General features: G+C 36.8%; 1 protein-coding gene across 1 annotated transcript; it reads right to left on the bottom strand.

Annotated features, from left to right (window-relative positions):
• Positions 1-1,219: 1,219 nt before the first annotated feature.
• Positions 1,220-10,458, bottom strand: LOC149193375 (laccase-12-like). The gene is made up of 7 exons (XM_089406616.1): positions 10,336-10,458; positions 9,689-9,840; positions 9,462-9,546; positions 2,732-2,897; positions 2,489-2,617; positions 1,460-2,404; positions 1,220-1,350 (listed from the first exon to the last, which is right to left on the bottom strand). Exons 1-7 carry the CDS (start codon positions 10,456-10,458, stop codon positions 1,220-1,222), a joined length of 1,731 nt encoding a protein of 576 aa, XP_089262742.1.
• Positions 10,459-12,819: the final 2,361 nt, after the last annotated feature.

Here is a 12,819-nt window from a genome sequence, read left to right as displayed (position 1 = left end):
TAGTTATTAATAATCCTAAATACTCATAATAATGAACCCAATGTATATAAACCCTAAGATAAATATTAAGAATACTAATGCCTAAGAATAATAATAATAATAATTAATAATACTAATATTATTATGAGTTTATGTTATTATAATAGTATTAATATAATAATCATAAATATATAAATATATAAGAATATAGTTGCTATTATTTGTTGGTTATTGATTATCATAAATAATAAATAATTGTTCTTTATTGTTATTATTATAATAATATGTTATAATAATATTGATTATATTATTATTATAATAATATAATAATAATAATATAATATTATAATCAGATATTATTATTATTACTATACAGTATAATTGTTATTATTTTTTTTATAATTTTTTCTTATTATATTATTTTAATAATATAATGATAATATATTTTTATGAGCTATTTTTATTATTAATTACTATATATTAATATTTATATAATAATATATATAAATGATTTGGTTGTTAATATTTATAACCGTAGTCTAACTAGTAGGAGGAATTGTTCGGAAAGTTATGGAAATTCTGATTATATTTAGAGAAAATCCGGCAAAGATATTTGTAAATCCAAGTTATAATTGTTAAACTTCAAACTTTTAGGTGTCTTAGACGCTTTTGATGGTGTTGAATCCATTTCCATTATCAAAAACATGATTCAAACACTGTCTCTACAAATTTTTTTGACCATCTGGGTAATTCCTCCGCCTCATTAAACGACTCCATATTTATTAATAATCCTAAATACCTATAATAATTATTAATATAATTGATATAATCCTATCTACCTATATCAACCACATTGGAAAATATCACTCTATATGTTTCATATACGCCTATCCGCATCTATCAATCACATTGGTAACTGTGATTTTGTTAGTCTTCCATTACTGAACCATAAATAATATACCCATAGCATTGATTCAAAAGTACGTGGGTCTTCTATTGCTGTGATCGTGACCAAGGTATTTTTCATTTCCTAGCGGTTCACACGAATACCAGATTTCCTACATTACTCTCGTGTAACTACAAATTTCCCAATAGGCCGGAACTTTGCCATAACAATCGGGATAATAATGGACATAAGAATGGAAGAAGAAAATTTATGACAAGGTAAAAAGCATGAAGTGGGATCAATAAAAGATCGGGATTCATCTCTATTATCGATTGGTATGGATGGCAGTTTTCCTCAGCATCGCGGAAAATCTCTGGGAGGTGACTGGAGACTCAAAAGAGCGTCAGGTCCATTGTTAACCACAAACACCATGGCCAGCCCCCATTTTATGTGCACGTCCAAGTGGCAGTGCATCACCCAAGCACCTGCAATAAGTAATCACCATAATTACCATGACTATGCACAATGTATCATCCAATTCAGAATAAGGGACGACACAGAAGGAAAATGGAATGTTGTGAAATAAATGCTCACCAGGATTGTCAGCCACGAATCTTATTGCAGACCAGCCATTAACTGGAACGTTTACAGTGTTGCGCATAGGAGGATCCACCAGGTTGAACTTCTGAGGATCGGTTTGTGGATTATAGTTGCCAAATCCTGCTCCCACTATGTAGAAGTCATAACCATGGAGATGAATAGGATGGCTTTCACCCGCAAATATATTTGTTCCTTGAAGAATTACTTGCACCATTGTGTTATAATTAAGAACTTTCACTCTTGTACCTTTCACAGGGGACCACAGACCTCTGCTTATATTCTGTGCGGTATAATCAAATCGCAGAGAAGGGTTATCGGGGAAGTCTATGGAGAATACTCCTTTCATTCCAAAATGTTGAGCTTGAAGAATTGACGAAGTTGTTGGCAGGACAAATGATATGTTATTCATACTTGCTGCAAATCTTGATCCGTTGGGACCTCCACAAGACTGCCCCGGGCATTTGATCAACCCTAAACCTATGGTGTAGAAGAGATTCTCGTTCACCCTCTGAGGAACGAAGATGGGGTGATCTTGTGAGGCCAAGCTTCTGAGACCATTGGCGAAGCTAGTGGCACTCTGGGTGTCGTTATAGAATGGAAGATTCGGCATGATTGGAGCTGATTTGTTAGAGCTTCCCTCGTATTCTAGAATGGCAGTGGTAGTGGTGTTATCGAATGGAACCCCTTGCCCGCTGGAATATGCTCGAGCAACCATATAGTATCTACTTGTAACCTGATTGGCAGTTACAAGTATGTCTGTTGTCTGGCTGGGCCCGAGCATCAGATCATTCATCTTAAGAGGCTTTGTATACAAAGCATCCACAACAACAACGGTCATTGTGTGGTTAGCTACCGAGAAGAACAGGTCACTATTGAGAGCAGCATTAATGACACGCAGAAGATTAGTTTCCCCAGCTTTTACTGAGACGCTGAAGGTATCTGTATCCATCATTTGAAATTGATCATTTGCCAGCTGAACAGATTCAATCTATTTGATATGCGTTAATGTAGGAAGACATGTACCTGAACTAGAACATTTGTATAAGTCGCCTGGTTGTCCATTTATAGTAAATGCATCTGAAACATTGGGGGCAGCTCCTGTTCGGGTTGCTTGATTCACAACATCAATAGGATTCCTATTCCACCATTCTCCTGCGAATTCAAACAGGGTCAAACATTTCAATCACATTAGAATTTAAATTTAAACCAAGCTCCCAATTATATTTCTAACCAAGGAGCATAACAAATTGAATAGCTATAGCATACCTAGAAGAATGGGAATCTGGCGATGTGGCCTTGTAAATTTAAAGGGATAAGTGCTTCCCAGTCTAGGCAAGATGATCAAAGCTCCGTAGACAGTAGCTAGAAGCCAAGAGCTGTGCGCATGCCACCAGAGAGTTCCTTCCTGACCAGTGATGGTGAATTTGTATGTGTAATGTTGAAATCTAATTTCAACTACGCTCCCCAAAACCACCGCAGCAAAACCACAAACCCGCTTGAGGCATATCGGACCGCTCTTTGGTATGGAGTGGTTTCCGTACACAAGGGCCCGATAAAATTTAGAGTTGACGCATGGCTCTCCCCATACATCAGCCAACGTAATATTTCAGGAGGTAAAGTTCAACCCAAAATTGGCTTCCGAAATTGATCTCCGTCGTCCGATCTGCTCCCGCGCTCTCCGCCGTCGATCGCCTGAAGCTGCATACGGGCCCGCATCAAATCAAGGATTGCGTGGAGTAAAATAAAAGCTTGGTTGACCATACCTTTCATTAATGCAGTGTCATAAGCTTAGGTGAATAGTTAAGTTTTTTTTATATAGGGCACGTAAAGCATTTAATTATGTTCGTTGTATGTTTTGAAATATATGTTTTGTTTTTTTTAAGTTTCTTATATATTACGAGCCATGTAAAAAAAACGTGCTCTGTAATTTTTGTTGCAACAAAGAAACAAAAGGTGTGTGGCTGAAGCGAAAAGTATGTGTTGACTTTTCTGAAGAAATATAGTTTTGCACAGCAGTGCATGAAGACAGAGGGTGGAGCGCATGTATTTTCCATGAGGTGAACTTTGTTGATTTTTGCAAAAGGAAATGCACAGCAGTGCGGGGAGTGAAGCAGACATATAATGTTTTTGAGCTTCATATGTAAATTTTTTTTTACAGCAGTATGAGTAAATTAGTTTTACAGCAGTAAATGTAAATGGGTTTTTACACACCAGCAGTGTAAATACTCAGGAGGAGACAGAGTTCGTTTTTGATGGTTGAATGTTTTTTTTTGTGGTGAATCCCTCTCAGCAAAGAGGATGAATATGTATCAGGCATATATTTTAATGAATAGAAATGTTTTTATGGTGGTGAAATACTCTGTTCCTCAGTAAATTTAAAAAAAAAAAAAAAAAAAAACTTCCCTGTGCACAAAAGATCCTGTGGAGGTAGAAACAGAGCATTGCCTCTGTGGAGTTTATTTTCTGTGTTTTTGGGATTTTCTCAGAAAAATCCCCAACAGTGGTATCAGAGCAGGCTTAGGCTCTTTGAAGGTGTTCAAGAAGCTGAAGGGAGGAGTTTTTTGCAGCAATAAAACTTCTCAAGTAGAGTGAAGGCTCAGTCAAGAAAATACTCAGGTATTTCACAAAGTTTTTTTATGTGTTGCTGAAGAAGCAGTCAGTTGTTTTAAAATACACAGTCAAGAAATTGAAGCATAGCTGAGGCTGCAAGAATGGCTAGCACAAGCACCAGTAATAGCATGGGTATGCAGCTCCCATTATTTGATGGTAAGAACTATGACTATTGGGCAAAAACAATGAAAGCCTTGTTTGCTTCCCAAGACTTATGGGAAATAGTTGAGGAAGGTTTTGAACAACCAGCAGATGAAAATGAGTTTAATGCATTAACTCAAGGAGAGAAGGATCTATTAAAGAGCTGCAAGAAGAAGGATTCAAAAGCCCTTTTCTTCTTGTATCAAGCAGTGCATGGAAGTGTGTTTCCAAGGTTAGCAGCAGCTAAGACATCCAATGAAGCATGGCAAACCCTCAAGACAGCCTATCAAGGCATGGAGAGAGTGAAGACAGCAAAACTACAATTGCTGAGGAAAGATTTTGAGAATTTGTGCATGAAGGAGTCAGACAACATTGACTCATTCTTCACACATGTAATTGGTTTGGTCACACAGATAAGGACTCATGGAGAAACCCTTGAAGATAGGAGGATTGTGGAGAAAATATTGAGGATCTTACCCTCAAAGTTTGATGCGATTGTCACCACCATTGAAGAGACAAAGGATCTCTCAAAATTTTCAGTTGATGAATTACATGCATCACTGATAACACATGAGCAGAGATTGAGTAGGAATGAAAACTCATCTTTAGAGCAAGCCTTCAAGACCCAGATGTCTTTTGGAAGAGGAAGAGGTCAAGGCAGAGGAAACAAAAGAGGAAGAGGCAGAAGTCAGAACAGAGGTGGAAGGAACAGCCCAGCAAATGCACAAGGAAGAGGCAACAATCCGAATCAGAACCAAGGCCAAGGTAGCAGCCAACAAGGAGGACCACATCATGCTCAAGGACAAAGGTATGAAAAATCCAATGTCCAATGCTATTATTGTAAAAAAATATGGGCATTATGCCAGTGAATGTAGGAAGAAACAACATGATATGAGTAATAGACAAAATGCAAATGTCACTAGAGAAAACATCAGCCAAAATAATGTGCTTTTAGCTTGTAACATGGCTGAAACAAACAGTGAAGACATATGGTTTTTAGACTCAGGTTGCAGCAACCATATGACAGGAAACATAGCCTTCTTTTCTGCCCTAGATAAAAATGTGAAATCAGAAGTTACACTTGGTACTGATAGTAAAATCTCTGTTATGGGAAAAGGAGAGGTAAAAATATTTACAAAGCAAGGAGAAAAGAAAACCATAGCAGATGTCTACTATGTCCCTGGAATGAGATGTAACCTCTTGAGTATTGGACAGCTTGTCCATAAGGGGTACAATGTTTTATTTAAAAATGATGTATGCACCATCATGGATATAGCACCCAGCAAACGATGCATTGCTGAAGTAAAGATGACAAGGAACAGGATGTTCCCTCTCCGGATCAGGGCAGATTTGAAAAACAAAAATGTAATTGCAGCAGTTACCCAAGAGGCTTTCCAAAGCGTGCCAAAAGATGAGAATTGGCTGTGGCACTTGAGATTTGGTCATCTAAATTTTGGAGGTCTAAATTTGTTGAGTAGGAAAGGAATGGTAAGAGGACTACCATTGATAGAGAAACCGGACAGCCTTTGTGAAGGCTACATATTGGGGAAACAACATAGAGAAAGTTTTCCATCAGGTAAAAGCATAAGGGCAAAGGCACCCTTAGAGATCATCCACTCAGATTTATGTGGACCAATGCAAGCTCCATCATTAGCAGGAAGCCAATATTTTCTAACATTCATTGATGACTTTACAAGAAAAACTTGGGTATATTTTCTTAAAAACAAAAGTGAAGTGTTTGAAAAATTCCGAAATTTCAAAGCACTTGTGGAGAACCAAAGGGGGCTACATATAAAAGTTTTGAGAACTGATAGAGGAGGTGAGTATATTTCCAAGGAATTCCTACGATTTTGCAGAGAAAATGGAATTCATAAACAGTTTACAGCAAGGTACACTCCGCAGCAAAATGGAGTTGCTGAAAGGAAGAACAGGACCATCATGGATATGGCGAGGAGCATGCTGAAGGCAAAGCATTTGCCAAATGATTATTGGGCTGAAGCTGTAAATTGTGCATTGTATATTTTGAATAGGTGTCCTACAAAAGCAGTGTTGAACAAAGTGCCGGAAGAGGCATGGAGTGGGAGAAAGCAAGGAGTCACCCACATGAGAGTTTTTGGATGTGTGGCCTATGCACACATTCCAGATCAGCTAAGGAGGAAGTTGGACAACAAAGGGGAGAAATGTCTTTTCATTGGATATAGTGAGGAATCCAAGGCCTACAGGTTGTATATCCCATCTACCAAGAAGTTTTTCGTCAGCAGAGATGTTTAATTCATTGAAGAGGAAGCTTGGGATGGAAGCATAGAGAAAACAGTGAATGTTAAAAACTGTTTGTCTCATGATGAAGATGATGAGGAGGTGGCTGAAATACATCCCCAAACAGCAGCGCCAACACAAGGATAGCAAGGGACACCATTGAGGATAAACGAGAGTGCTTCTCCAAGCACACCACAAGGAGGAAATTCAAGTGCGTCTTCAAGCACTTCCACACCAAATGAAAGAGGTAAGAAATTTAGAAATCTAAGTGATATTTATGATGAAGGAATGAATTCCTTATTTGCCTTGTATTGTCATGTTGATGATCCTATTCATTTCGAGGATGCAATTAAAGATAGGAAATGGATAGAAGCTATGGAGGAGGAGATGAATGCCATAGAGAGGAACAAAACATGGGATTTGGTTGAGCTACCAAAAGGTAAAGAAGTCATTGGAGTGAAATGGGTTTACAAGACTAAGAGCAATGCTGAAGGCAAGATAGAAAGGCACAAGGCAAGGCTGGTTGTCAAGGGGTACAAGCAGCAGTATGGGAGAGATTATGAGGAGACTTTCGCACTGGTTGCAAGAATGGAAACCGTGAGAGCAGTGCTGTCCATAGCAGCACAAAACAAATGGAAAGTCTACCAAATGGACGTGAAGTCAGCATTCCTAAATGGAGTGTTAAAGGAAGAGGTTTACATTGAACAGCCTCTCGGCTATGAGAAGAAAGGTGAAGAGCACAAAGTGTGCAAATTGAAGAAGGCTCTTTATGGGCTGAAGCAAGCGCCAAGAGCATGGTACATCAGGATAGATTCATATCTATTGGATAATGAATTCGACAAGTGTGAAGGAGAACCCACCGTCTACATCAAAGAAAAAGATGGTAAAATTTTGATTGTTGTCTTATATGTTGATGATGTTATTTTCACAGGTAATGATGATCAGTGCATTGAGAATTTTAAATCAGTCATGAAGGAAGAATTTGAAATGACTGATATGGGTTTGTTGAGATACTTCTTAGGCATAGAAGTAGATCAAAATGAAAAAGGAATTTTTATCTCACAAGCTAGATATGTAAATCAAGTATTGAGTAGATTTAACATGCAAGAATGCAAAGCAGCGATCACTCCTACAGTAATGGGATTAAAACTCAGCAGAGAGGACAGCAGCAAGGATTTTGATCCTAGTTTGTACAAAAGTATTGTTGGCAGCCTTATGTATTTAACAGCTACTAGGCCTGACATTATGTATGCTGTTAGTTTAATTTCCAGATTTATGGAGAGGCCAAAGGAGGCACATTGGCAGGCAGCAAAAAGAATTTTGAGGTATGTCAAAGGTACCAAAATGTTTGGCATTTTATATACTGTCTCAGAACATTCAAATTTAATTGGATACACTAATAGTGATTGGGCTGGAAGTGTAGATGATCGGAAAAGCACTTCCAGTTATGTTTTTCATATGGGTTCAGGAGCCATTTCATGGGCTTTTAAGAAGCAGTCCATTGTAGCATTGTCTACAGCAGAGGCTGAATATGTGGCAGCTACAGCAGCAGCATGTCAAGCAGTGTGGATGAGAAGAATGTTGAGAAGCTTAGGCCAAGAGCAGGCAAAAGCGACAACGATTTTTTGTGACAATAGCTCAGCTATTGCATTGTCAAAGAATTCAGTGTTTCATAACAGAACGAAACACATTGATACAAGGTTTCACTACATCAGAGAATTGGTGAACAATAGAGAAATTGTCTTAGAACATTGCATGACTCAAGAACAGATAGCAGACATCTTGACAAAGCCTTTGGATCAAAAAAGCTTTGAATTTTTGAGGAAGTGTTTGGGTATGACCGAATGCCTAGCAGTTGAAATTAAAGGGGAGTGTTGAAATCTAATTTCAACTGCGCTCCCCAAAACCACCGCAGCAAAACCACAAACCCACTTGAGGCATATTGGACTACTCTTTGGTATGGAGTGGTTTCCGTACACAAGGGCCCGATAAAATTTCGAGTTGACGCGTGGCTCTCCCCATACGTCAGCCAACGTAATATTTCGGGAGGTAAAGTTCAACCCAAAATTGGCTTCCGAAATTGATCTCCGCCGTCCGATCTGCTCCCGCGCTCTCCGTCGTCGATCGCCTGAAGCTGCATACGGGCCCGCATCAAATCAAGGATTGCGTGGAGTAAAATAAAAGCTTGGTTGACCATACCTTTCATTAATGCAGTGTCATTAGATTAGGTGAATAGTTAAGTTTTTTTTATATAGGGCACGTAAAGCATTTAATTATTTTCGTTGTATGTTTTGAAACATATGTTTTGTTTTTTTTAAGTTTCTTATATATTACGAGCCATGTAAAAAAAAACGTGCTCTGTAATTTTTGTTGCAACAAAGAAACAAAAGGTGTGTGGCTGAAGCGAATAGTAAGTGTTGACTTTTCTGAAGAAATATAGTTTTGCACAGCAGTGCATGAAGACAGAGGGTGTTGACTTTTCTGAAGAAATATAGTTTTCCACAGCAGTGCATGAAGACAGAGGGTGGAACGCATGTATTTTCCATGAGGTAAACTTTGTTGATTTTTGCAAAAGGAAATGCACAACAGTGCGGGGAGTGAAGCAGACATATAATGTTTTTGAGCTTCATATGTAAATTTTTTTTTACACCAGTATGAGTAAATTAGTTTTACAGCAGTAAATGTAAATGGGTTTTTACACACCAGCAGTGTAAATACTCAGGAGGAGACAGAGTTCGTTTTTAATGGTTGAATGTTTTTTTTGTGGTGAATCCCTCTCACCAAAGAGGATGAATATGTATCAGGCATATATTTTAATGAATAGAAATGTTTTTATGGTGGTGAAATACTCTGTTCCTCAGTAAATTTAAAAAAAAAAAAAAAAAACTTCCCTGTGCACAAAAGATCATGTGGAAGTAGAAACAGAGCATTGCCTCTGTGGAGTTTATTTTCTATGTTTTTGAGATTTTGCCAGAAAAATCTCCCACATGTAACTTCGCCCTGGGCGAATGGGGCATTGTGTTATAAATTCAGGTCCATCTGACCACCCTGTGCGAAATTGGCGCACTCCGTGCCTGTAAATACGAGCATAAACAATTTATTCCTTTTAACATGCAAAACCAGACATACACGATGCTCTGCCGTTTAACAAGACTTAAAAATGCATTAACATCAATATGATGCAGTACTACTCGGTGGGTTAGAGACGTGACGTACCAGTGAATGGTAGCGTTATATTGCGCCTGGTTGGGCACTTTGATTTTAAGTTTGTCTCCGTTTCTAACATGCAGCGTTGGACCCGGGAACTGTCCGTTCACAGTGATGATATTGTGTGTCCCACATAGCCTTTTCACAGGTGTAGATCGAAGCTGAATTTTGCGATTAACCAGCCACAAACATCATTACATTATTAAGTGATGAGTTGATCAGATACCTGAGTATTACTCATACATAGTCAATGAGCGGAGGAAATTACCGCAATTCATACAGAAGAATTTATGATATGATACATCCATGTTAGTGACAGACAATATATGAAGTGCACAGAGTGCTCAGAATACCAGAAACTAGGAATTGCACGTTAATGTTTATTCTATCTTAATAGACAGTGCTTTGCTATTATTTCTATGCGTCTGTCCATAAAAAAAAATATGTTAAAAAAGCTAATGCACCCAGGATGCTTCATCTAAATCCATAGATTTATTTTTCGTTTATAAATATATATTTTCTCTAACACCCAATGGATTAAAGGAAAGACTTGAAATTCCAAGGAAGCAACATCTCCCAGCTCATTATAACACCTTTTTTCAAGCAAACTCTAACATACATTTTAAATGGGAATATTGAAAGATGAGAAGACATACAACGAATATATGTTTGTGTAGCTTCGCAGAGGCCATAGCAGTCAGCCATGTTAGGCATATGACTATTCGAAACAACCTAGTCGCAAATGGGCATGCCCACAAATGTTGATTAAACCTTTCCATTGAATATATATACTTTTAATAAACTTAGCAAGCTGCACTGTTTCTATTTCAACGTGCAGCTCCACAGAAGTTTGATTAAAAAAAAAAACCAAACATATGTGTGAGAGTAGTGAGATCAAAGTATTTATACATGTAAATTGCCAGTTGAACTCCGTTCAGTTTGGTGATAAGTCTACGTTCAAGTCGTTAAAGCCGTAACAAAAAGGTCAAAGTTGGTGAAGTTAGAAGTTGTCAGAAAAGGCTAAACTCGGTGAAGTTAGGCGCTGAGCTCTAGAAAGATGAAGACACACTTTTCGTAGTCGACGTGTACCGCAGTGGAGGACACGGTCGAAGAATGACACCTGAGTAACGTGCGTATTTGAAAGGTCTCTTTCCTCCCCGGTTACACAATGACGGCGCCGCTGGTTTTCTTGATTCCTTCGTTATAACAGCATTTTATATGACAGGAAAACAAAAATAACTCATACCTTGACGCGAGTCAACACTGTTCTCCTCGTTCCTTAATAATAATGGCATTGTATGCTAATGGTTTCTCCTCATTATTTCCTATGCACAATATACGCAAAACCGTAACGAAGAAAGCTCTTAATCAAGTTTGGTCGTTGCCATCCGCCATCGGATTATTATCAAATATTTGCATTGAGATTAAAATCCTTAACTATCCTTAACTATCACGGGATCATATTAATTAATTTCAACCATGTTTCTAATACTCTGTATTTTGACTTTTCCTTTAGAATGCTAAAGAAATCGTAAGGAAATCGACAGCTGCCACGTTTCAAATTAGACCGTGCTCTTCCAGCGAAATAAAATTTCATCGGTTCTTTATACTTTCTTTCCGTTGTCATTGCATACTTTCAAACCCGGATTATTACAAATTCTTGTCCAATTTAATGTTCGTATACTTTCTTTTCTTTATACATCCAGTTGTCATTGCATACTCAAACACAGATTATTGCAAATTATTGTCCAATTTGGTGCTTGTATTAACTATTAAGATAAGTTTCTTCTTCATTTGCTATCATTATAAGGAGCCTTCGTTAAATATCATTAGAGTCGCTGAAACTCATTATGCTTAAGTTCATTTCAAAATAAGCATTTTAACAACTACTTCTTATTACATACATAGGGAAAACTCAGTAAAATACTCTAGTCTTTTAAACTCATTATTTCTGATGTTGCTTTTAGAAATCTGTACTAATCATGTTTCTAGTTCAAATTTCAAATTATTCGAGTACTTTATACCAAAATATCATGTTAAAACCAGAAAAGAAATTTAGAATCTCATTTCATATAAATAAATAAATATTTAAAAAAAAATATATTTATTTATTTACTACAATGCTGCGAAGCCATTTTTTTATTGTGAAATTTTATGAGGTAACACTAGAGATTGGTAAACCGACACTATGCCTTCTGTTTAACGCGATCGGTTTTCCTTTGCACCATAATATGCGAATACTAATTTAATATTATAAATATAATTGTTTATTTAATACGCCCTCGGCCTTCCGCCCTCAGTTTAATGCCGTTAGCGTTCTTATACACTGTAATATGCAAATACTAATTTAATGTTATAAATTTAATTATTTATTTAATATAATTTAATATTATAAATAAAATTATTTAATTGAAGTACATTGTTTTTAAGGATAGTGGTTGAAATTAACGATGTTAATTTTACTCATCTTAATTTAATTTTTCCCAAACTATTGTATATGATTTGCTAAATATTATATTGAACCAAAGATCATTACGATGTTATATTTAAAAATATAAATAATAATATATTTTATTTTTCGATTTCCTTTAACCCAAACAATCTTAGGACTCAATAGTAGTGTTCAGGGTTCTGTGATCCATATCAAGTTTACAAAAGATTTTTTGGCGAAGATCACATGAAACATCATTTGTGGACGCGTTTCGAACCAACCAGTGTGGTTCATCCTCAGGACAAGTTGAAGAAACAGATCCAGCTTAGCAAGCTAAATACACAGAGCAGAGCCTCCAACGGCTTAAAAAGTCCAATAGCTACTTGGACTAGGTACCGGGATTTGTTTCTTCAACTTGTCCTGACGATGAACCACACTGGTTAGTTCAAAACGCGTCGACAAATGATGTTTCATGTGATCTTCACTGAAAAATCTTTTGTAATCTTAGGACTATAAATTAAAATATCTTCTCAAATAAATAACAATTTTAAATGACGCTGATAAAGAATCGAAAGAATTATTGGATTCAGTGTTAGCGAGAAATAATTCATATTAATGTATTAAAAAATACTACAATTTTATATTCATTATTTTTATAATTTTAATTTTTTCTAATAAGTAATTTTTTTATATATATTGTTAAAATTAA

The sequence above is a fragment of the Pinus tabuliformis genome, chromosome 2_2 (assembly GCF_031772625.1).
Source record: "Pinus tabuliformis cultivar Carrire ecotype Pingquan chromosome 2_2, CPIR1, whole genome shotgun sequence".
NCBI lineage: Eukaryota > Viridiplantae > Streptophyta > Pinopsida > Pinales > Pinaceae > Pinus > Pinus tabuliformis.
The sequence above is the reverse complement of the archived record's forward strand: the minus strand, read 5'-3'. Positions and strand labels throughout refer to the sequence as shown.